The sequence below is a fragment of the Lampetra planeri genome, chromosome 17 (genome assembly GCF_965212315.1).
Source record: "Lampetra planeri chromosome 17, kcLamPlan1.2.h2, whole genome shotgun sequence".
In the NCBI taxonomy this organism is placed as follows: domain Eukaryota; kingdom Metazoa; phylum Chordata; class Hyperoartia; order Petromyzontiformes; family Petromyzontidae; genus Lampetra; species Lampetra planeri.
The window spans coordinates 563,490-588,058 of NC_136123.1; the positions used below are offsets into that span (position 1 = coordinate 563,490).

At 59.7% G+C, this 24,569-nt stretch overlaps 1 protein-coding gene and 1 long non-coding RNA gene across 4 annotated transcripts; one reads left to right on the forward strand and one right to left on the reverse strand.

The window, feature by feature from the left end:
* Positions 1 to 3,715: 3,715 nt before the first annotated feature.
* Positions 3,716 to 23,847, reverse strand: LARS2 (leucyl-tRNA synthetase 2, mitochondrial). Of its 3 annotated transcripts, XR_013586138.1 has the most exons (22): positions 23,661 to 23,847; positions 22,142 to 22,357; positions 17,688 to 17,816; positions 17,069 to 17,160; positions 16,680 to 16,740; positions 16,430 to 16,519; positions 15,912 to 16,055; positions 15,683 to 15,790; positions 14,914 to 15,076; positions 14,255 to 14,359; positions 13,980 to 14,095; positions 13,170 to 13,456; positions 12,501 to 12,599; positions 11,470 to 11,607; positions 10,855 to 10,958; positions 10,292 to 10,474; positions 8,515 to 8,684; positions 8,102 to 8,179; positions 7,722 to 7,833; positions 7,039 to 7,172; positions 5,345 to 6,884; positions 3,716 to 4,182 (listed from the first exon to the last, which is right to left on the reverse strand). XR_013586138.1 is itself a non-coding variant. In XM_078601782.1 (21 exons), exons 2-21 carry the CDS (start codon positions 22,352 to 22,354, stop codon positions 6,696 to 6,698), a joined length of 2,715 nt encoding a protein of 904 aa, XP_078457908.1. In that variant the 5' UTR covers positions 22,355 to 22,357; positions 23,661 to 23,847; the 3' UTR covers positions 3,716 to 6,695. The 3 variants fall into 3 exon arrangements, 2 of the variants coding, with proteins under 2 accessions (XP_078457908.1, XP_078457910.1); XM_078601782.1 differs by having other exon boundaries at positions 3,716 to 6,884; XM_078601784.1 differs by lacking the exon at positions 22,142 to 22,357 and having other exon boundaries at positions 3,716 to 6,884; positions 23,661 to 23,846.
* LOC144723227 (uncharacterized) lies at positions 19,514 to 21,672 on the forward strand. The gene is made up of 2 exons (XR_013586139.1): positions 19,514 to 20,289; positions 20,708 to 21,672. It is a non-coding gene; the product is annotated as an uncharacterized LOC144723227 (long non-coding RNA).
* Positions 23,848 to 24,569: the final 722 nt, after the last annotated feature.

Here is a 24,569-nt window from a genome sequence, read left to right on the forward strand (position 1 = left end):
CTCCCAAGCGAAATGCTGAGGGAGGGTGGCGCTTGTGCACAGACTGCCCTATATGACATCATAACAACAGTCTGGACCACTGGACGGGTTCCGCAGGATTGGAAGGATGCCCTGGTGGTCCCCCTCTTTAGAAGGGGGACCGCACAGACTGTAACAACTACAGGGGCATCTCACTCCTCAGTGTGCCGGGAAAGGTCCTGGCAAGGATTAATTATTCAACATCGCCTTGCTAGGCACGCTGAGGAGAGGCTTGCGGAGCCCCAATGCGGTTTCAGGAAAGGGCGGTCCTGCACAGATGCCATATTTTCTGTCCGTCTGCTACAGCAGAGGTGTAGGGAATTCCAACAAGACCTACATCTCTGCTTTATTGACCTGGTCAAGGCCTATGATACCATCAGTAGGCCTGGGCTCTGGGTTGTTCTTCGTGCTTTCGGAGTCCCTGACCCTCTGCTCACGATCATTAAGGACCTTCATGATGGTGAGCGGGCCCGGGAAAAACTACGTGGCCGGGAGTCAGAGCCTTTCCCTGTACACCTTGGGGTGCGACAGGGATGTCCTCTGGCTCCCACATTATTTAACATCTATTTTCACCACGTAGTTCGTGAAGCTTTCAATAGCTGTACCGGGAGAATTTCCATTTGGTACAGATATAATGGGAGGCTGATCGATGCCCGGGTGCGATCAAGGAATGGCTCCCTATTGGGCAACCACGTTATGTATGCCGATGATTTGGTAATAGCTGCTCATTCAGAGGAGGAGTTGGAGACGCTGCTGCTGAGACTGGAGCGTGCCACTAAGAGGTGGGGCCTTACCATCAGCCCCACCAAAACTAAGCACCTGCCTGGGTATTTTGTACCATCGGACACTCCTCCCTCACAACTCCCAATCGGTGATGGGGCAGTAGTGGATAGTGTGGAGAGTTTTCCATACCTGGGCAGTGTGCTTATGACCGGCTCCAGTTTAACAGCAGAGTTCTCACCCCGAATCAGTCGAGCGGCAATATCTTTTCATCGGTTGTGTAACGCTGTGTGGAAGCTACCTGGTCTGTCGCTCCGCATGAAGCTTCAGGTCTTCTCGGCCACAGTCATTCCCTCCCTTCTCTACGCTTGCGAAACGTGGACCCCCCTAGTGGAGCATCTTCGCCGGTTGGAAACATTTAGGCTGGCCTGCCTACGATCCATCCTGGGTTAAACCAGGCTGGATTGTGTGAGGAGCTCACAAGTCCTTGAAAGATCTGGGCAAGGTCCCATCGGTGAGCTCCTCCGGCAGGCAAGGCTGCGTTGGCTGGGTCATGTAGCCCGCATGCCCAGCCACCGCATGCCTAAACAGCTTTTGTTCGGCCGGATCGAGGGGGCTAGACTGGCGCGGCACGGGCTAGAGAAGAGATGGAGTGATGTGGTACAGGAGGACGTGAAGCTGAGTGGACTTGCCGATGACTGGTACCAGCGGTGTCAAGATCGGCCTCAGTGGAGGAGGCTCGTGAAGGACGCTACTGGGCAGTTGGAGGCAGTCGCCCTCCAACAACAACGGAGGGCGGAGGAGCGACGCTCACAACAACGAGCGGAGCGCCGGGTGGCTAAAGCACAGCAAGTTGGTACAGTAGGGGGCACAGGTGGTGCATCAGCCAGTCATCTCGGTCATCTCAGTCAGTCGACCCGTGGCACCTGCTGGGTCTGCCCCGTGACCTCCTGCCAGCGGGCGTTCGACACTTCACGTGGCCTCAAGGTGCACATGGCCTGGCACAAGCGTCGTGGTGACGTCACCGCCACTTAGTGGCGAATGGCGGTTGTTGTTGTTGTGTGGTGGTGTGAGTGTGCGGGTGGTGTGTCCGCGTGTCTGTGTGGTGGTGTGAGTGTGCGGGTGGTGTGTGTCCGCGTGTCTGTGTGGTGGTGTGAGTGTGCGGGTGGTGTGTGTCCGCGTGTCCGTGTGGTGGTGTGAGTGTGCGGGTGGTGTGTGTCCGCGTGTCTGTGTGGTGGGGTGAGTGTGCGGGTGATGTGTGTCTGTGAGGTGGTGTGAGTGTGCGGGTGGTGTGTGTCCGCGTGTCTGTGTGGTGGTGTGAGTGTGCGGGTGGTGTGTGTCCGCGTGTCTGTGTGGTGGTGTGAGTGTGCGGGTGGTGTGTGTCCGCGTGTCTGTGTGGTGGGGTGAGTGTGCGGGTGGTGTGTGTCTGTGTGGTGGTGTGAGTGTGCGGGTGGTGTGTGTCCGCGTGTCTGTGTGGTGGTGTGAGTGTGCGGGTGGTGTGTGTCCGCGTGTCTGTGTGGTGGTGTGAGTGTGCGGGTGGTGTGTGTCCGCGTGTCTGTGTGGTGGGGTGAGTGTGCGGGTGGTGTGTGTCCGCGTGAGTCGCGGTGGGCCACGCCGCGTCGTGTCGACTCAGACCCTCCAGGAAGACCTCTCAGCTGCCCCAGAGCTTCCCACAGACGCAGGCTGCGCCAACCCCAACTTCAGCGACATCGCCTCTCTCTCTCATCTCGTCAAGGACCACAAAACATCAACCACGCGAACCCCGCGGGTCATCCTCGAAGCAGCAGCGGCGGCGGCTTTTGGCTCGGCCATCGAACAAAGACGGCCACTGCACCGCGCGGCGCTTTCAGGTGCCATTCCGCGGCCGTCTGGAACGCTCTTCCGATATTTGGAAGCCACTGGAGCGAAGCGTATCCGATTAGCACGGTTGGCTACGTACGGCGCGGAAGAAGTTCAACTTAATACTGTGCTGTGTCTCACGGGAAACACTCGCCGTCAAAACGACCCGGAGCCAGCGGTGTGAAATTCCACATTTCCACGGCGGGAGCAAGTCTTTCCAAAACCACCCTTGCTGTCCGTCACTATAACCTCACTTCCACTCACCAAAAGAGTCCGATGGCTTAATTCACAAGAGCGACCTGACCCCAAGAGCTTCGGCAGAAGTGATGAATGAAACTAAACTATAAACGGAATGCCATCGCTGTGCATGTGGTGTTTGTTACCGTCACTGGAAAGTCACTTTCACTTGCTCTACGACCCCCCCACCCCCCGCTACTGTTTGGCGATCACCTGTTACGCATTCTCATGGTGGGTCACTCGCGCAGACCCTCGCCATCACACGTGCACTGGCAGGGGCAGGGTTGGTTGCATCGAGCAGCCGAGGTGTATGGGGAGCGGTGGCACAGTGGTTAGCGCACTGCAAGACAACATCTGGCGACCAGTTCGATTCCCGCCGACGGTCAACACCAGCGAAGGAGCCCGCGCCTCCCCTAGGTCGACTCCGCCTTAAAACGAGTATCTGAGGGGCGCTATGCAAACTTCATCACTGAGGAGACAAAGGCGGCCGGGCGTGGTACGAGCCACACCACCCCCGTGTCCCGCGCCAGCCATCGTAGGTGATCGCTTACAGCAACTTGGTCTTGTTTTTAAAGTTGATTTGTGTGTATATGTTGAGACAATTCTGTACACGTGTGTAACTACTGTATTCGTGCAGGCAAGTGCACAGTTATGGTAACTGTATGTACAGTATATGTAAGTACTTTAAACGTTTGTAAGTGCACTTTCGTGTGAACCCACTAAACCTGCGAACGTTGAGCCAACGTTGGCAGTGTTGTTGGAACTGTTGGTTCAACGTGACATGTTTGGGTACGGAGTCCAATACCACCACCGCCAGGAATGCGTCATGATGAACAGGCATGACTTATCCACTGCTGGATGACGAACGTGACCAGACACAAACATCCCGCCTACTCAGGGGCTGGCTGAACCCCACAAGCGAGGTGGTCATTTTTTTTATTGAAACTTTCGTCGAATGAAGTGCAGCTAAATCCATTGTTGTACTGCACTTCTAAGCCTCCGCGTCTAAACACACTCCCCAACTTGGGCACGCAGTGGCCAGCGTGCAGTCTGGCCACACAAACCCCACGCCGTGGGCAGGGACCTCGTCCAGCAGGGCACTGGCCGTGGCTGGTGGTAAGCGGCTGATTTGGACGGCCCCTTAGGACCGTCCATAAATGACGTCACGCGATTTTGGACGATGTTTGACCCCCCCCCCCGTCACACGGCGTCACAAATGTCTGACCCCTCCCCCCCTAGGTGCGTGACGTCATTTATGGACGGCCCCCTTGTGATTAACGCAGTTGGCTGCTCTTTCTCCCGCGTGAAAGGAGCGCGAACCACAGCAGCAACATCGCCCCATACCCCGGCGACTCGGCAAGGTCCCTCCTGAAGAGAAAAAACACATCAGTCTGGAGACTCGGAGAGGCTTCCCTGGGTCAACAGTCGTCTTGCAGGAGACGCGCGTTCTCACCGACGGGATTAGGTGAATTGAAAAATCGATCCCAGCATTCCACGATACTCGACAGAATCGATTCCGTCAAACCGTCCCGCCCACTTTGTTTCATCTTTCGAACGCGATTCGCCAATCGCGTGGGAGGGGCAGATGCCTTGGGCTGCCGCTCGGGCCAATCGCGCCGCGCTCTAACGGGTCGCGGTGCACTCGCACCACGTGCGACTACCACGTGGTCAGGCGGCACCACGTGCGACTACCACGTGGTCAGGCGGCACCACGTGCGACTACCACGTGGTCAGGCGGCACCACGTGCTCATTCACGGCGGGGGCTTCACGTCCCTCGCCTGGTGGAAACCATCGACCGCGTCAGAGAACATCGTCGACAGGAACCATGGCTCACGTCTCATTCATAAATGGAAAAAAAAACGAGACAATCCGCAGTAGAGCTAGTGGCCATGCAACCTAAACGATGGACTAAACTAAACACAGAGACGCAGAGAGGTGAGACCCGGAGTCTGTGGTACACGCCTTGAGGCACATTAAAGACACGCCCAGTGCCATTGTGGTCACGCAACCCAAACTATGGCCCCTCGTATAATGAACCCGCTGTACTCTGCGCTCCTTCAACGGAGGAGGAACAGCAACTCTTGAAGCCCCCGCGTCGTGACCAGCAGACGTCACAATTGGCACAGCCAGGTGCGAACTTAAGGGCATTCGTCCGCCAGTTGGAGGCGATAATTGCAACGCAGAGTTCCAATTTAGTGCGAGTATTCTGTGGCAGATTTAGGCCCTGACGTCGGTACACAATGGCCTATGCTTGTGAACGGCGTCAGGGCATCTCTTTAATGCCCGTTGTCAGTGAAGCAGGCGGCGCTAAGTATTATTGTGGTTATTCCGCCGCAGCAATAACCAGGGCGGCCGCTGGATTCGAACCGTGAACCCCTGCAACAAGCGGTGAACCGCGCTAACGCAAGGCCGCGTCACCGCTAATTGCAAATTTGATGGTGCTGTTTGTTGATGCCACTCGGCGTTTTTTACCTCTTTTTATCCACTGTGTTAAAGAAAATCCACGTGCAAAAGCCCTTCATTACTAACCTGCGGCAAGTCTGAGCAAGCCCGAGTCGAGCGAGGCAGGGGAAGTGGCGTGGAGAGCGAGCGAGCTGCCCACTCCCACAGCGCTCTCCGCCGGGCTCTCGGTTGTCGTTCGCCGTTGCTCGTTGCAGCTTCCTTCACAGCTCGTTCTTTGAGAGGCGAATTCTTGTAGCAGTTAATACCTCAGTGGCCTTTGCCTGGAACGATGGGGATGGTTTAGTTTCATTTGAATGTGCTTGGGCGATTTGTTTTTTGTAGTTTGTTGTAACGTTCTGACCCGCCCCGACTGGACATCTGTGAAACGGAGCTTTATAGCTCTTCGGATTCCTCCTGCAGTATAAATATTCCGATTCTGAGTTAAAAGAGTGTCGTGCCATACTTAACGCACACCGCCCGCCCCCCATGCCCCCAAGCGCCATCACGTGAGCTTGTGCTGAATTATCACACAGAACGTGATCTGCAAAGCGACAACGATACATGGGCGGTGATGATGTGCGGGAGTGTTGAGCACAACGCCACACAACTGACGGCGAGCAGCAGTGACGTGGCTGCCGGGTGTGCAGGCGGAACAAGTCCAGCGGGGCCCACGGGCCACAGCGGTTCAGGTGCCAGGTTACTAGGGGGGGGGGGGGGAGGGGGTATCGGACAGCCACGCGAGGCTACTGGATGCCAGTTGGTGTCAAATGCAACGCGTGGAAGACGAACACAGATTCAGCGCCAGGTTCTTTCTTGCAACCACCGACATGCGACATCCAAACTCAAACCACGGCGCTGAGTTCGCAACCCTTACGCCCATAATCCCCGAGACCACGACACAACAAAGCCTCGAGCGAGGCCTCATCACCCAACCCCCATTATGATTTGGCAAGAGCATTTTAAATAGCTTGACGCTAATGCAAGCCGTGATTATACGGGCGTCTCGTCCAGATTGCGTCAACTCTCCCGGCACGGCTGACGGGGGAGGAATCCGCATTCCGCCTCGGTTGCTCCGTCTGCCCTCCCGTGCTCCCGTGTAGGTTACGGGTTCTTCGCGAGGACTCGGGCCGTCTTGTCGGATCACAGATTTCCACTGCGGGAAGACGGGGCGCGTTCTTCTTCCTCCCGGACTGCGTTCACAACGGGGACGTTGGGGGGCTCCTTGAGCACGGAGCAGCGGTGCAGCGTTGCTCGTAGGCTGCTGCAGTTGACACAATTTGCATAAAAAAATTACGACGAAAAACCCTTCCACTTCATCCTCGTCCCTTTGGGCTGTCGGCTCACTCGTCGCCCCGTCGCCATTTCTGCTCCTGTGCAGAGCGGTTCCAGGTTCCCCCGCGTGGTCCCAAGGTCGGGAGGGAGGGGGGGGGCTCAGGGCTCAGGGATCCTCCCGCTCCACCAGGAAGTTGATGAGGGGCGTGCGGTGCGACAGGATGGCCCTGTGGACGGTGCGGCCGGCCAGGTGCTCGGCCCCGAGCGCGCTCAGCAGCACGGCGCTGCGCACCGCCTCCGCGTCGCCGGCCACCTCCCGCGGGACCGGCACGGAGCCCACCGCCACGTTGTTCACCTGCGCTCGCACACGACGCGGACACCGCTTCAGATTCCTCACCTCGGCTCTCCAAGACGGCCACGGTTGCGCGTGGCGGCGAAGGCGTGCGGCGCGTCCCGGGGGGACGCACGCCGCGGCCGAGCGGTTGAAACGTGGCCATGGCCGATCGTACCCGGACCGTCACGTTCACGATGCCGGGCTCCCGCTCCGCGACTTGAGAGCTGGCGGTGGGCCACGGCTGCTGCAGGACGTCGCGGTCCCACTCGAATCTCCGGCCCGTCTGCTTGTGCGGGACGCTGCCCACGCCTGGGCACGCCACAGTCTGAGATGCGTTTTGACCGCCCGCAGACTCACGACCCCAGGGTCAGAATTCGAGACATGAGTTGAACACCCACCGCCCTACCCCCCCGTGAGTCATTCTGTTTCCTCACACCTATAATTATAATGGTGGTTAGAGCCCATTCATCTTGTGGAGACGAAAGTCAACTTGCACAGGGCTGTAAGAAACCTTGGGCAGACATCCGAACCCAATATCGTGTTCCAACCCCAGCGGCAGGGAAAGGGGTCAGAATTCCCGGGGGTAAAAGTCCCATCTCACTCGGGAACTTGCTGCTCGTTGGTGTCAGAGCCAGGAGTCGAGTCCCCGAGTCGAGGGCGACTTGGCCGGGAGACACCAGCGGCAGCACCACAGTGCTTACACATTACAAGTCACACGTGCATTAAAAAACATGTGTTATCTTAAACGTTTCTACAATTAGTAGAGAGATGGCGCGGGCGTCTGTACGTGCACGCGTGTGCGTGTACGCCGACACGATCGATCTCGCTCGGCTGGTCGCGGCTTGCGAACGGCGTCACCTCTCCAGAGCTCGGAGGCGAGGTGCGGCGCGAGCGGCGCCAGCAGGAGGCACAGCGTGGCGAGCGCCTCCTCGTACTCCTCGCTGAGCAGCGCCACGCGCGCAGACGCGTTCTGGTACACGGGCGCACACACGGGCGCACACACGCACACACGCACGCACACACGCACGCACACACGCGCAAGTAAACGCAAGCGTACACGCGCGCGGCGGGAACGTGCGAGCGCCCAGTTTTCCGCGCGTTGTACAGACCAATCAGCCGTGCGCCGTCTCGGTAACACGTCTCACACGGTCGCACGACGCGGCCCGGAACAACATGACGCGGCGATGAACACGTCGACCCGAGAGGGGACTGGCAGTGCCGTGGGTGTCTGCGCTCACAGTGAGGACGTTGGAGAGCCCGATGAGCCTGGAGATGGCGGAGTTGAGGAGGAATTCTTCCTCGAACACAGCCGTCACCTGCAGGAGACGCGGGGGGCGCGGCGTCAGCGATCGTCGTGACCGCGCGCCGCGGCACGCGACGCCACGACCCTGCGCGCGCCGTCGCTGCGCGCAAACCGCAAATTTACGGCCGAAATAAATAATCGGCGGGGTTGACAAATGTGCGTCACCGGGTGTTTACGTGTTACCGTGCATTAGCGCATGTCGCGCACGCACAGGCGGTGACGCAGCCACCGTCGCACGAGACGGCGACGCATTTACGAACATACAAAGACGGCGACACAGTGACGAACACACGAGGACGGCGACACGCTGGGATCGCGATGCCGCGGGGAGACGCTGGCGTCACTGGCCTTGCGGACGGTGAGGTTCCTCTGCTCGCGGATCGTCGCGGCCTCCACCCTCTCGTCGCCGGAGAGCAGGCCGGCGTCGAGCGGCCCCGCGGCCGCCCTGTCGGCCACGAGGCGTGACACCAGGGCCCAGAGTCGCACCTGCCAGCGCAGCACGCCGGGCAGTGCGTCCGCTGCCAGCGCCGACGGCCGCACATGGCACCGAACACACGGGCACGCGAGGCACGGGGACACGGGCACACGAGGTTATGGGGTCACGGGTACACGGGGGACACGGAGTACACGGGGGACACGGGGGACACCGTGGCACGAGGACACGGGCACACGGGGACATGGATACACGAGGACACGGGCATACGGGGGACATGGGCACTCGGGCACACGGGGATCATGGGCACTCGGGGGGTACATGGGCACACATGGGTACACGGGCACACGGGGGACACGGGTACACAGGGTACACGGGTGGGACAATGGGACACAATGGCATGGAACGTTGGGTGGGACACACGCCCAATAAGTGACGATAATATTCATTGCCACAGTGATTTGTGTCAGCGGTGACTGAGTGGAATGAAACTCATCGAGCGCGACGATGGCTCGGACTTCTAATGCACAGCTCAAAGAAAGAGGGAACTTCTGAGAGGGCTGCTTTTAGTGTTTAGTTCTTTCCCCGCACCTCCGATTAGCACAGTTGGCTACGTATGGTGCAAACAAAGTGAAACATACAAACTACCGAGGGGGCACAAGCGAGAGGGCACTACCGAGTATGAACGAGGCTGCAGCCCGAGGCCGTCGATCACGTGACGAGGGACGGCAGTGCACCGACGAATCAAGGCGTGGTCAATGGCTAGACAAAAAATGGTTGACCCGAGCTCACCGATTGGCTGACCTCGTAATATTTCCTGCGGGGGTGTGCGGGGGGAATTGTGCACCCCTCACTCGTCTATTTGGTTTAGTCGACCAGGCTAAGGGAACGACTAAACTGAGGGAGCGACTAAACTGAGGGAGCGACTAAACTGAGGGAGCGACTAAACTGAGGGAGCGACTAAAGAGCGACAAGACCACGAACGGGAGCACCGACTGCACGGCCGGGGAGCAGCGCAGCGGGCGGAGAGGGGCTCGGGACAATGCGTCATGGGGAAGGAAGACGGAATGTGGAGTGGGGGGGGTGTGAGGGGGAGTGGGGGGGGGGCAGCCACTGTGAATTACGGCCGAGCCGGGATCGGCTCGGAGCCAGGAATTTGCTCTTGGCACGCGGCGCGCGGGCGGGCGGGCGGGCGGGTGGGCGGGCGCGGGGGGCAACGGCAGCGGTGCCAGGATCGCCGCGAAACCGGCCATTGTGAACGGAGCAGGGAAGCTGCACTGCTCACCCCCCGCACCCCCTGCCCCAGCCCCCACCCCCCCCGTAGCAGGCGGGGTCAGCGGAGAAGGCCACGGCTCCGGTGGCAGAGGAGTGGTGGGGAGGGTGGGTTGTACGGTTAGCGTTGGCACAGTGTTGGCATGGGACCAGTGGCTCAGTGGGTGATTGCAGGGAAGGTGGAACACAGTGTTACAGGTGGCACAGTAGGGATTGTACAGTTCGTATGATAGTGGCACAGTGAGGTGGTAAAGGTGGCAGAGCGAGGGTGCCACAGTGGTACCGGTAGTAATGGGCGATTGACACAGCAGTTGCGGTGGGATGGGCAGTGCGGTGATGCACGCGGTGGTGCACGTGGTGGTGCACGTGGCGTGGTCAAGCGTGTGGTGCTGCGGTGTTGTTGACGCCGGCGCCACCCACTCTTGCTGTCCCACAGCAGGTCCTGCTCGGGCGGCGCGGCGTACAGCAGGAAGAGGCGGGCCGTATCCAAGCCGTAGGCGGCCAGCACCTCGTCTGGCTCCACGCCGTTGTGCTTCGACTTGCTCATCTTCTCCCACGTCACCTCCAGCGCCTCGCCCGTCGAGCGGTGCGTCGCCTTGTCGCCTGCGCGGGATCGAGAGGGGGCCCCGGGGGGCGCAGGGAGCAACGGCCGTGTTGGGACTCGCGCGGCCTCGGCCGGGGGGCGGCACCCGCATCCGGGCGGGTGAACCGACTCGGTGCCCGCCGGGTCGCGTCGACGCCAAAGCGACGGCACGGCGAGCGGTCGCGGCACCGTACGGGAGAGAACCCGGCGACCGCTTCGGCGAGCCGCGTTTGGCCGCGTTTCACCATCGCGAGCCGCGGCCAAGTGCGTTGAGGCGGCTGGACCGGCGACCGCCCGTACACCACGGCACGCCAGCTCACCGCCCCCGCCACCGCCAGGCATGCGCCTTCCCCCCCTCCCCCCCAACGTTCTGTCTGAAAGTCACGTGACCCCGGCTCACCGCTGACGAGCACCTCGCTGCGCGGGAGGAACTGGCCGGTGGACGGGAGGCGGAACGTCTGGCCCTTGATGAGGCCCTGCACCAGCAGCCTCCGGAACGGCTCCCTGCAGGGTGTGGCAGAAGACATTTCTACAAATCTCCATTCGTATGAATGGGAATCTTTAATGCACCACAAAGCGGACACACACAAGGTGCGGACCGGTGCTGGGCAGCTCCGCCAGGAACCGGAATGCAATCCCACGATACCACCCCGGACGGTTGTTCAATGGGCGATCGCCATGCTAAATTCTCGACATTCTAACAGGGTTAGCCTGCCATCCAGTGGGGAGCTCGTGAATCGTGCTCAAAAGCCCCATTATAGTCTATTATTATTCCGCTTATTTACCCAGCAAAGTCTCAGATGATTTTTCAGCGCTGAGGATGTTTGCATGGTTTTTATTTTAGCTGTGCGAGGAAACCCGAGAACCCGGAGGACACACGTGCAGAACAGGGAGGACGTGAACTCAACGAGGCTCTCCCGGGTGAACAAGGGCAATTGCAAGAACAACAACTGTGTGGGAGAAGGTCGACTGGATGCGGCGTGCCGGGTGCGGAGGAGGCGGCGGAGGAGCCGACCTGGTGGCCACCATGCCCTGGTCGTGGCAGAAGTGGCTGAGGAAGCGTGCGTAGTAGAGGTGCATCACCGCGTGCTCCTTGCCCCCCACGTACACGTCCACCGGCATCCAGCGGTCGGCACGGGCCCGCGAGAACGCACTGTCACACCGCACCGCGTCACACCGCACCGCATCACACCGGACTCTCGCACCACACCGTGTCACACCGCACCGTTACACCGCACCATACCATACCGTGACCTCAGGCCACACCGTGACACAAACTGCGGCACATAATGCCACAACACAAGGGCACAATACCACACTGCAGCATGCGTCTACACCAACACTATAACGCCACGCTCCAACAGCACCACAATACACACCGAGTTGTAACACCACACGCACCGCACCACTGCAAAGACTCCGTCTCCACTGTCCAAAGATCAACCAATCACAGGGTGCGGTACTGCGTCCTGCTCCTAGCGAACCGCTGCCGATTGGCTGTCTGGTGTGCGGACGGCCCAGGGAGCTGACGTGACGATTCGGCGATCTGGGTTCGGAGCGGGGACGCTCGGCTCCTTGACCCCGGCACTCGCCGGAAGAAGCAGCAATTTGAGAGTCTCATCGCGGAGTTAGATCGTAAACAGAGCGCGCGGATCAGGAGATCTCCATCTCGGCCTCCGCCCGCACATCCCGCCGGGACCCGAAACACGGCGGTAATTCACAGCGCAGGCCGCGCACGAGTGCCAACGCATTTTTTGTAAAATGTTTTTATTTATCCAAGGTTTTACCCCAATGCATTCAGTGCATCACCCTGTGTTAGGGAATGAGATAATGGCCCGTGGAAGGAGACAATGTGGAACTACTTATGAGATCCATTCAAGTGACCCCGACGATCCTAGAAGGGGAGCGCAGCTTCTAGGAGTGGAACCATCAAATCTGAGGACAGAGCGATGGTGACACGATGGCTGCCGTGGGGGGAGGGGCGCACGGGGAGGGGGTCGAGCAGCCCCGTCGGGCGAGGCCTGCGCCACCAGGCCTGCCACTCACCTCGTGTCGTTGTCGGGGTCGGTGTACCGCAGGAAGTACCAGGCCGAGTCCACGAAGGTGTCCATGGTGTCCGTCTCCCTGCGCGCCGGGCTGCCGCACCTGGCGCAGATGGGCAGAGGCCGCGGACCCCGGCCGTTAGCAGCTCGAGCCCTTGACGTCATGGCCGGGACGATGCCAACGGGCATGATACCGTAATTCTGCGAGGCTCAACTGGGACACATGATCGGCTGGTAGCGCCTCCCTCCCTCTGCCCCACCCACTTTTACATAACCACGCCCACTCAACCACTAGCTCATGCCCATCACACAGACATGACAAAAACATAAAGACAAAGACTCGCGTATGTCCATGTGTATCTTTCGCACCGTGCGGAGCATCAGGATGTTGGTGCGTGAGCAATCACCTATGATGGCTCGCACGGCACGCAAGGGGATGGGTGGCCAACACCACGCCCTAGTGGCGATGCTTACACATCGCACCAGGTACTCATTTCGAGGCTGAGTCGACCGAAGGGAGGCCCAGGACCATCAATGGTGTTGGTCGTGAGCGGGAATCAACTTCAGGTCGTTAAGTTAGTAGCGCAGCGTGTTAACCGCGACACTACTGCTCCCCTAACAGCACGATAGATGCACAGACGCACGCGCACCACACCGCGCCAGCCCACCGTACTTGGGGCACCGGCAGTGCAGCCAGTCGGTGGCGGCGAGCAGGGGCGACGCGCCCTTGCCCGTGAACGTGGCGACGCGGGGCAGATGCACGGGCAGCTGCGAGGGTGGCACGGCCACGGCGCCGCACGCGCCGGCGCAGTGCACCACGGGGATGGGCGTGCCCCAGTAGCGCTGCCGCGACACCAGCCAGTCGCGCAGCTTGGCGCTCGTCGCGTGGCCCCCGGCACCCAGCCGGCGCGCGAGGAGCATCGCCGCGTCGCGTGCCGCCCCCCGCTCCAGCCCCGACAGCTGCCGCGCGGGGGGGTCGGAGGTCAGGACAGAGGCAGCGTCAATTCCCGTGGACGAAATTAGGGACCCATGATCTGTGTTTGTTTTTGACTCCACTTGGCTGAACTGGACAAAACTGGTGATGAAAGCGTTTGTCAACGAAGTGCTTTGATCGGGGCTGACGATGATGACGATGATGACGATGAGATCTGAGCGACCCGTCTGTGCGTCTGTCTGTGCGGGCAGAATCCGGGAGGCCTGGTGGCTCCGGGCACTACCCTCCCTTTGAGCCACTGTGGGGCGGGTAGTGGACCAACCACGCGGCCAGAGGGTGGCTCGGGGCCAGTGGTGAATCTGTTCATGGAATTGACGGCGAAAACTTTCACCAACGGCGTTCCTTCACTTTAGTCGAAGGTGACAAAGTGCGGACGGAAATCATCACCAAGCGTGACGAACCCAGCAAAGGCGAGGCTAACGAGTCTCTTTGCATCTCCCCGTACTCTCCCCTTTTCTTCTGCCTGCTCTCCCCGCGCTCTCCCAGCACCTGCTCGGAGTTGATGACTCTCTCCGTGCCGTCGGGCAGGCTCTCGAGGACGGCCGTGCGCTCCAGGCCCAGTTTCTCGGCGACGGCGGCGTCCTCGGGGGATGCGCCGGGGATTCCTGGGACGATTCACGAGCACACAGACGCACCAAATCATCACCGAACCCCCACCGAATCCCCATCCGATCACCACCGAAACGCCACCAAAATCACCATCGGAGCACCAATGTCTTCACCCGGCAGTGGATGGATCGCGGCTGATATTGTCGAAGGCGTACCGATCATGCACTCCAGGTAACCTTCGAACTCCGAGCTGGCGGCAATGACGACGGGGATCCGTTGTCCGGTGAAGGGGTGAACGGCCTTCACCTGGGTCAGGACGTCTGTGGAGACAGCGCCGGAGCGGTGCACACGGTGGCGCGGGGTTGATTTGTCGACTCGCTGTCGCGCCACGGGCACCTTGGTATGACACGGAGACTACGACTCCAATGACGACCGCTGGCCGGACGGTCACAAACGTGGGAAACGGGAACCGGAGCACAAAGGGCGACGAGCAAACACGCTCCGTGTTGCCGGGAACGCAGCAGGGCGAGCCGCGCGAGAGCGCGACTCTTCGCTACGGCCCGCCCGCACGTGACGTCACGCCCGACCCGGCTAGGCCTGGCCAAGGCGACTGCTGCGCCGTTGGGCGACGGCGGGAGACCGTCGGGGCAGACATTGGAGGCCGCTCGCATCTCTAATGCGCTTCTCGACTGTGCGGCAGCAGCGGCAGCAGCAGCGGCAGAAGCTGTGGCAGCTGAGTTGGGGTCTGGCGTAGGGGAGAGGGCATCAGTAGCGAGGAGGAGGAGGAGGTGCGGCGGTGTTAGCGGCACGAAGACCGAGTGACCTCCATCACGACCGATCGAGCGCGGCTCGTGAGGATGATTTGGGGACTGACCGGTGTCCGGAGAGACGTCGCCACCGCCGAACGCTGCGCGCAGCCGGCTCTTGGGGTGCAGTAGCCGGTGTCGGCGCAGCAGGTGGAGGTGCGACGCGCCGTGCGCCGCCTCCGGCGCGTACGTGAAGGCCGGCAGGACCTCGCCGGTCGGCTCGCCGCCCACCTGCCCCGCCACCGCCACACAAGCGATCGTTCGTCACCACGGGAGACGCCGGCAGCCTCAACTACCCAACGGAATGTTCATCTTCGTGGGCGACGCTGACAAATCGTCCATCAAGGGTGACGCTGAGAGTGCGAACGAACCGATTGTCACCATGGGTGACACGGGCAGCCTCAACTACCGAAAGGACTGTTTATTAAGGGCGACGCTACCAACCCAAACTACCCAAGCGACTGTCCTTGATTGTCAAAACTAGCAGCGAGAACAACCACACACATGTGCACACACACACACGTGTGTGTGTGGAGAGCAGTGGTGCGGTGGCTCGCGCACTACGCTACAAATTCGGTGGCCTGGGCTCCGATTCCCACTCACGGCCAACATCAGTGACGGATATCTGAACAGATCCTGGTCCTACCCTAGGCCGACTCATCCTGAAATGATGAGCTGGTGCGGTGCGTAAACATCGACACTTGGGAGACAAAAGCCGTCGTACCCGCCCCCTCCTGCGCCTTAAGCGGTGCTCGCCGACGCCACTTGCCCCAACGGTCTGACGAAGGCTACGCGGGGGGACCTTTGTCTGTGCGCCGCGTGTGCGGTGGCCGTCACCTCGAGGGGGAAGTGCAGGAAGCAGCCGGAGCAGTCCCCGAGCCAGTTGGCCTGCATGGCACGCACGCCGTGCCACGCGGGCAGCTCCTGCAGCCCGTCCAGCAGCGCCTGCCGGCGACACCGCACGTGGACGCTCAACGGCCGCAGCCACGCCCGGCCCACGCCGGTGCCGGCACGTGCGCCCACGCGTGCGTGCGTCCGCGCGTGCGTCCGTCCGTCCGCGCGTCACCTTGGCGTAGGCGGTCGTGCGCAGGAACCACTGGCGGATGTAGCGCTGCTCCACCACGGCTCCCGAGCGCCACGACCGACCGGACTCGTCCACCTGCTCGTCCGCTAGCACCGTCTGGTCCACGGGGTCCCAGTTCACCAGCGCCTGCTCACCAACACGTCACCCACAATCACCCAACAGCAACAACCATCGCGGTGCCGTCACCGCGGTGCCAGGCCAGGTGCATGCCACCCACCACCACCCACCATCACCCACCACCACCCACCACCACGACCCCCCACAGGCTTTAAGGGCTTCTGCTGTCATAGGAGTCACTGCTAGATGAGGCCGTCGCCATCTCCCATGATCCTGCGATGTCACAATCCATCCGGAACCCGCACATGGGCTCATCGTATCACTCCATCTCTGTCGGGGATGTCCCCTTGGCCGCCGCTCCATCACGAGTCTACACCATCGGCCATCATCCCTTCTCGCGACTCTGACGACCAAAGCGTACAAATGGCGAGTCCGTCGCGTACCTCCTTCTGGTACGCCAGGCCAGCCTCGAAGAGTTTGACGAACAGGTATTGAGTCCACCTGTAGTACTCCGGCTTGCAGGTGTAGATCTCCTGGAACGAGACGTGGGGCGGGTAGCGCGCAGGGCGCGGCACGCATCAGCCCGTGCCGGGCCGCACCACCGCACCGTCGCCGCGCCAACGGCAACCCACGTGTGCTTACAGCGTGTGAACGTACGCGCGTATCCGCGGGACGAGTGGGGGTGCTACTCACGCGGTCCCAGTCGAAGCACAGGCCCAGGTTCTGCAGCTGAGTCCGCATGTGGGCGATGTTGCTGCACACAGACACAGGTTCGCACGCGTTTGGGTGCGCTCCGACATCGGCATTTGTGACGCAGGGTTAGGAGGGTTAGGAATTGGGGTCGTCACGGGGCTAAGTAACGAAAGCGGCGCCCCGCCGTGCAAGACGAGCGACCCTGGAAGATGACGTCACAGAACGTCAATTCCCTCTTATCCCCAGACAGGGGCGCCACCACCTCACGCCGCCCGCGGCACAAGATGCCAGTCCAGTGCCAGTCCAAGCGCAGGTCTTGCCGACGTTATACATCTGGAATGCGCGCGTTCACTTGCGAGCCGCACGTCGCCACGGCGACCCCCCCCCACCTCGTTGTCCACTCCTCGGGGTCGAGGCCACGCTCGATGGCCGCGTTCTCCGCGGGGAGCCCGAACGCGTCCCAGCCCATGGGGTGCAGCACCTGGGGGGGCACGGCAGGGGGCACGGGGCGCAGAGTTAGGGGGCAGCCGCGTGTAGGGCACGCAGTGCGGGGCACGGGGCAGAGGACACGGAGCACCCTCCACCGCACACAGGCGATGGGGCGCGGGCCGTGGGGTCGGCCGGGTGGTCACGGGCCGCGGCGCCACGAGAGGAACGTTCACGGTAACCCCCCTCCCGCTCTGGGTCCCGTCTGGGGACGCGCTCGCCGTCTACCGCACCGCGAGTCCGAGCGGCGGCGGCGGCGGAACGGAGGCGCGGCACGGCACTCGCGCCGGGCGCTCGCTCCCCCGGGAAGCCGCGGGGCGGCAGAGCGCGGCGCGCTGGGCCGTCGCGAGGTACGCCGGTGGTGACGCTGGCGCCCGTGTTTGTGGTGCCAAGTGTTGGTGGTCACAGTGATGGCAGTGTCGGTGCTGGTGTCGGTGGTGTTGGTGCCGGTACTGCTGGTGTTGGTGCCGGTACTGCTGGGGTTGGTAGTGCCAGTGGTGTTGGTGTTGGTGTGGTGGTCACCTGTTTGCCGTTCATGCGATGGAAGTGCGCGATGGCGTCGCTGATCGTGTAGACGCGCACGTGCCCCATGTGCAGCTTCCCCGACGGGTACGGGAACATGGAGAGCACGTAGCTCTTGGGCTTCTCAGCCTGGGGAGGAGGCAATGCCACAACAGCACACCACCACCACCACAACAGCACACCACCACCACCACATCATCACCACCACACCATCACCACCACACCATCACCACCACAACAGCACACCACCACCACCACATCATCACCACCACACCATCACCACCACACCATCACCACCACAACAGCACACCGCCACCACCACCACCAGCACATCATCAACACCGCCACATCTTCACTGCTGGGTCACCACATCGCTTCCACGCCATCGTTACACCACCACATCACCAGGTATTCTTTTATGGCTGAGGTGATCTAGCTGTGGCTCAGGACAAGTTAGCACTCATCACTCACGATAGCCGAGTTTAGGAATCGAGCTCAGTTTGCCGAGTTTGTTCTGTGTGAACCACTGTGCCACTGCTCCCTAAGCACTCTCACATACACACCCATCATACACGGCAGTGGAGTGGTCAGCACAGTGCATCACGAACCCGACAACCCGAATCTGATTCCCGCTAAGTACCAACATCTGTGGTGATTGTCTCAATCGGTTCTGGGTCTCCCCTAGGTTTACTCAGCCTTAAATGGGTACCTGGTGGAGTGTGTAAACGTCAAAACTTGAGAGATAACGGCGGCCGGGCACGGTGCTGGACACCCCACCCCACCCCACCCCCACCCCACCCCATCCCACCCCACCCCACCCCCATGCTCCACTGCTACCCTACGAGCCCTCTCTGTGGCTGATGAAGATAACGAGGTCCAACCAGGTGAACCCACGAGGCTCTGGGCTCTGCAGGTCGTGACCCGGGCGAGTGGGCCATCTCTGGAGTGGCGAGGGTGCCGTACCGGATCGCTTGGCGCCGGATCATCGCGTTCCCCCGCCGGAGCGGTTCACAATGTCCCCGGTAATCCGCTCCCAATGGAATCCATCCGCTCGCCGCTCGCCCGCGGGTAGCGAGGAAGGGGAGGGCTGGGGGTGCATTGTGGCCAGCTTAGCGGGGTAGCGCACCGTCCACGGGAAATTCTTATCAAACGTAATTAACACAACCGCTAAATATAGCCAGCGATAAACTCGTGGATGCCCGACAAAACTAAATTGTGGGGAGAAACTCTAGAGAAAAGGAATATTGTAGTTCACAGAGATGCATTGTGGGGTCATTATAAATCAGTGGAGTTGTATAGCAGGATCATTATAAATCAGTGGAGTTGTATAGCAGGATCATTATAAATCAGTGGAGTTGTATAGCAGGATCATTATAAATCAGTGGAGTTGTATAGCAGGATCATTATAAATCAGTGGAGTTGTATAGCAGGATCATTATAAATCAGTGGGGTATCTATAACGGGGTCATTATAAATCTGTGGGATCTCTATTGAGGGGTCATTCTAAATCCGTTGGGTTCTATAGTTGGATCATCATAAATCCGTGGGGTATCTTTAAATAGGAATAACACAGGTCAGCGATGCTGTAAATATAGTAAATCGAATGGAGAGTAATTTGTGTCGGACTTGTCATGGAAGTGGAGAGCCAACAGGGAAGGAAACAGCGGAAGAGACGGCGGCAGCAGCAGAGGCCACGGCCGCACGGAGCAGCGGGGTGGAGGAGGACGGGGGGGGGCTTTGTCAGGGGGGGGGGGCTATGTCAGGGGGGGGGCTTTGTCAGGGGGGGGGGGGGGGGGCTTTGTCCAGCAATGGGGAAGTTACCGGCTCACAACAACAACATCTATAAATGGATCGCGCGGTTTGTGTGCCTATGTCACTGTCAACTTAAGGTCACAGGACCTGTAATTACACCGCCACGTATTTACTCGGCGCAAATATTTAAGCGGATGGGATTGCGTGTTCGGCGCGACGCCCGTACGCGCTGTCACAAAAGCGCGGCAACGCCCGCGCCTCCGGACTCCGTGCCGCGCCAAGGATACTGTTACGATGACCTCCGACCCCCTGACACGAAGGGACAAAGCGAGCGAGAGCCGAGGCGCTCGCTCCGGCGGCGCCGGGCGACTTCAAGAGCGCCGTGGGTTTTTAACGAACCACGGCCAACCACCGAGCGTAGAGATTTAAAGAATCCCGGAACAAGGCCTTTCACCTCGCCCCAAAAATCAATCGCGGGCGAGAGACCGCGTTTTAAGGGGACGCGCATCGATCGCGCCGGTTTGAGCCCAGCGGTGGCTGCAGCCGCGACGAGAACGGTTCAGGGGCCGGGGTCACGGGAAAGGGGGAGTCAACGTGAACTCCGACCCCACGCACGGGCAGCCGGGTGGAGTGGGGCTCGCACGGCGATCTTGCGCCGTGCGCCGGCTAACACCGCGCACCGCCTCTCCGGTGCTCGCTCCTCACAGCACCGCTGAAGCGCGTGGCGCCACGTAGACTTTCGTGGGCCTCACTCCATCGCTGTCAACGCCCCAAAACTCCTGGAGCCATCGCTTCACGCACGCACGTCCTTGGCTCCTCTCCCATCTCAAGAGCGGCTCGATGCCGAAAGGTCGATTCTGCACGATAACTTCACTCGCAATGATTGAGTATCCTCGTGTCTACATTTCATGGCAAGAGTCACCGTATACTTACACTGCACATAGACTCACAGTGGTCAATGACTCGCATTGCCCACAGACTAACAATACCCACACTCACATTGCCCACTTGACTCGTATATCCTCATCTGTATTCGTACAACAGTCACCCTATATCTGTTTAATGTTTCTGTAACTTATTTTGTAATTGTGCTACGATCAGCCGAAAAATAATCTGCCCAAGCCGACTTAGGCTACAGGGAATGAATTCATTCATATGTAATTATAATTGTGAAATATTTTAAGATGTTAACCATATGCAGTTGCGTTTGCTCATATTTCTATTTGCTTTATTGCTGTGCTTCAAATGATCTGTTTTGCTCTTGTCAGATTGGTGACCGAGTTCGCGCTTGCAAAATGAGGCTCATCCTCGTCTCTCGAGTTCCCGCGCGGTCACACAAACCGCACTTGGCGACTTGAACCTCGTGTTTGAGTCGCATCGCGTCGTCGTTCGGCGCCATGTCGGACATTTTGCTCCACGTGCTGGGACCGAACTGAGCCGTTCACCTCCCCCCACGACGAACCGAGCCAATCAGCATCAAGAACCGGCGACGCCAGCAGCAGCGTCAGCAGCAGCTGTCGGCGCTTTATGACGGAGGGACAACCGAGCCGGCTCAAACCAGCCGTTCCCAGCAGCACGCGGAGCGAAACGTCGGACACCGCGCCGAACGTCGTGCAGCACGACCCGAAAGCGCACGGGAGGGCCGCGTGGCAGCGGATCGCACCGCGCTTGTTTACTCGGGCGTCCCCGGGACGAATCGGCGCTGTGGGTTCGTGCGCTGCGAGCCACCGGGGGGCTTTGATGCTCATTTAGAGAGGCGTCTCACGAGGTCTTCGTGGACCGTTCCACGAATCGATTTGCAACTGCGTCGTCCGTGCAAATGCCACTCTCGCGTGCAAACACCAGCTGCGGGAAGGTAAAGGCGCATCCCTGCAATAACTCGCTCACGCCACTGCTGGCAGAAGGGCTTCCGCCAGAGAGGCGCTCTGCAGAGCACCTTTAGAGGCTTCCGTGGCCTCGTCTTCCACGCCGGCCAGACGTCTTGGAAGAGGTGGGAGTACGCTTACTTTACCCCGCCAGCACTCGACCTGCTGGTCGGCTAATCCCGGTGTATCCTAATGTGCGCTGCCGGAGGGACAGAGGCGGCGGTGGGGATTAAGAAGCTTGCGCCGCTACGTCCGCTGTGGCGCTGGACGCACCGAGCGGTCTGCTCCCACCGGACTTATTACCCTCTCCGACACTATTTTTACAAGCGCTTTTATGATACGGGCTTGATTACATTAATTTAACAAAACCGCTTCAGACGATTGTCATTTAATTTGCTATTATGCGCATTGAACACGACTTTTGTGAATTTTTGGCGGCCGTTATTAACGAGATCCGTTATGCTACATTTACATTTCGAGGTGCAGGTGTGTTTTGTAAAAGGTCTATTCCCTTGCAAATGGGACAAACGGGACAGGCGGTTCCCATTAGTGTCTCGTGGGGAGTTAAATCGCGGTTCCACGTGGCACGTGGTTGCAATGCCTGACACTCCGTTGGAATGCAGAGGGACCTTGCGATGATGCGCAAGTATCATCTGACGATAATGGCCTCGGATCCATAAGTCCTTGAGGTTGAACAAACATCATCATGACGCATTCATTTCTAAACCGGATATTTTCCGGATTCGTGTTCAAGACCGGAGAGTTGGAACGTAGCCAGTCGAAGCCACGGCCAGAGCGAGCGAGGGCGATACTGGATGTGGTGTGCCCGCGTCTCACCGAGGAGCGCGACAGCTCTTTGCAGATCTGCTGGATCCTGGGTCTCCACCAGCGCTCCACCTTGGCGCGCGTCTCCGCCGTGTACCGCTTCTCCCACTGCCCCGTCTCGCTGTAGATGCTCCGCGCCGGGACCCCGCGGCGCGGCGGGGGCCACGCGCAGCGCTGGGGGGCCCACGGCACGCGGGGGGCCCGCAGGCGCAGCCTCGGCAGCATGACCTGCACAACGCGTGGCCACGATGGGCACGGCTCATCAGTTGAGCGCCGTGACGGATGGACGTCGCCTCTCGCGGGTTTGTCGTGCGGCGGGCCTCGTGTTGCTGCGGGCCTCGTGTTGCTGCGGGCAGTGGTGTGGAATGAAGTCACGGGGCCGTGTGTGGCCTGCGAGTCGCATGGCCAACTCACTACTGCGGCTGGGGTCAGGGGTCGGAAGTCTTTCATCCCAGAGCTCATTACAAAAAAATTGCACGGGGTGAGGTGAGGCGACGGGGTGGAGGAGACTCGGGACATCGGCACGGATTTGTCATCAGATCTCCCGGACGGGAGCACTCATTAGTGGACCCGGCGCGCGCGTCCGTGTCACGCGCGCGCGAGTCCGTGTCACGCGCGCGCGTTACATTTCATCCGCGTCACGCGCCCGGCGGCAATCGATGGCACTGGGTGCTCCTCCAACTCAATTGGCTCGGCTTCTTCTTCACCGGCAGCGATGGTCTATCCACTGCTGGATGAGAGCAGGACCGGTTCACAAAGTACCGTAGCCACTGATGTTCGCCGTGGTGGGTAAGAGACACTCGGGGTCGCTGCTGCGTTAATCGCGCAGTGCGCAAACCACTGCCCCACCGCTCGCACAATTATCCGACAATGACAGTACGGGCATTGTGTGTAAAAACAAAGATCCCCCGTGTAGCCTTAACAGACTGTAGGGGCAAGTGCTGTTAGCGAGCACCTACGAAGGCCGGCACGGCACACGAGGGGGTGGGTGACCAGCACCACGCCCGACCGCCTTTGTCTCCCCAGTGGCGATGTTTACACACCGCACCAGGTACTCGTTTAAGGCTGAGTCGACCTAGGGGAGGCCCAGGATCGGTTCAGATAATCGTCACCGGTGTTGGCCGTGAGCGGGAATCGAACCCGGGTCTCTGGGTTCGTAGCGCAGCGTAGCGCTAACCGCTACTCCACCGCTCCCCATACAACACACACACACAGCATCTACGGGGTTCACGCCATGTGTGTGACTTTCATCGGCACGGGCGATTCAACAGCCATGCAAACTAGACGACAACTCGCGACATTGTTCATGTCATAGACGGTGATGATCACTCATTGATGATGGAGCTGGGCAAACATCGCAACATCGGACCACAGAGGTTGGGAATCTACTGGCGCCGGTTCTGCAGGCTGTGGCTTGCCGCGCCTCTGACTCGCGCTCGCTCTCTCCGAGTGAACAGAAACTGTGCGCGCTGTAACGACATCATCATCATCATCAACATTGTTGTTGATGTTCTCTGTGTGCAACACTCACGCGTACAGCAGGCGACTCGGCGTGCGGTTGTCTGTGAGACCGATCCGCTCTCGCCCGCCGACAATAGTTGTGTGTACCCACTACAAACAGTGCCTTCTCCACTGCTCGATACACAGCGGACACACGCGCACACACGTGCCGTGGTGGTGTACTGTACCGCCCACACGTGCTGCCAGGGTCGCCCTCTGCGCGTCCATCTTACTCAGGGGGCGCGAGCCGCGCGCGCCATCTTGCTCAGGGGCAGCCCTCGCAGTGGCTGTGCACACTCCGTGCGGCGCACAAACAACACGATCCGTGTCAACAACAACAACGCCGCCGTCTGTTTGTGGCCTTTACAAGGAAGAGGTATAGCATCGGTGACGTTTCGGGCAATGACCCTCATTCATGGCATATAAACAGTGGATGACACGAGTTGGAGATTGCGCGTTTGCACCAAGGGAGGGGTCACAGTTTTTGAAGGAATGTGTCCCGATGAACAGAGCTTGAGGTGACATCAACAATATTAACGATGTACAGATATTTGTCTTAAAAGCATGTTCCTCGGTGTAAAGTGCAAGTCTACCAGCTCTGTGGCGTGTCTTTAATAAACCCAGCACCTCCGACTAGCACGGTTTACTAGAAGAGCTTCATATTATTTGGGTCTTTCGGTAAATTCACGTAGATCGGTTAAAACAAATTTACAAAAACTACGACGTTTCGATCGCAACACAAGCGGTAGTCATTAGGAGAAGGGGGTTATCTTCTTGGTTCTTTCGATAAAGTCACGTAGAAGGGAAATAATAAACTAATAAAAATAAAACATAATAAAATACAATTCTCACGACGTTTCGGCCACAACGCAAGCAGCCGTCCTCAGGTGAAGAACAGGTCTGTCGGGAAGACAGCGTCTGAATGAAACACCCCAGGCTT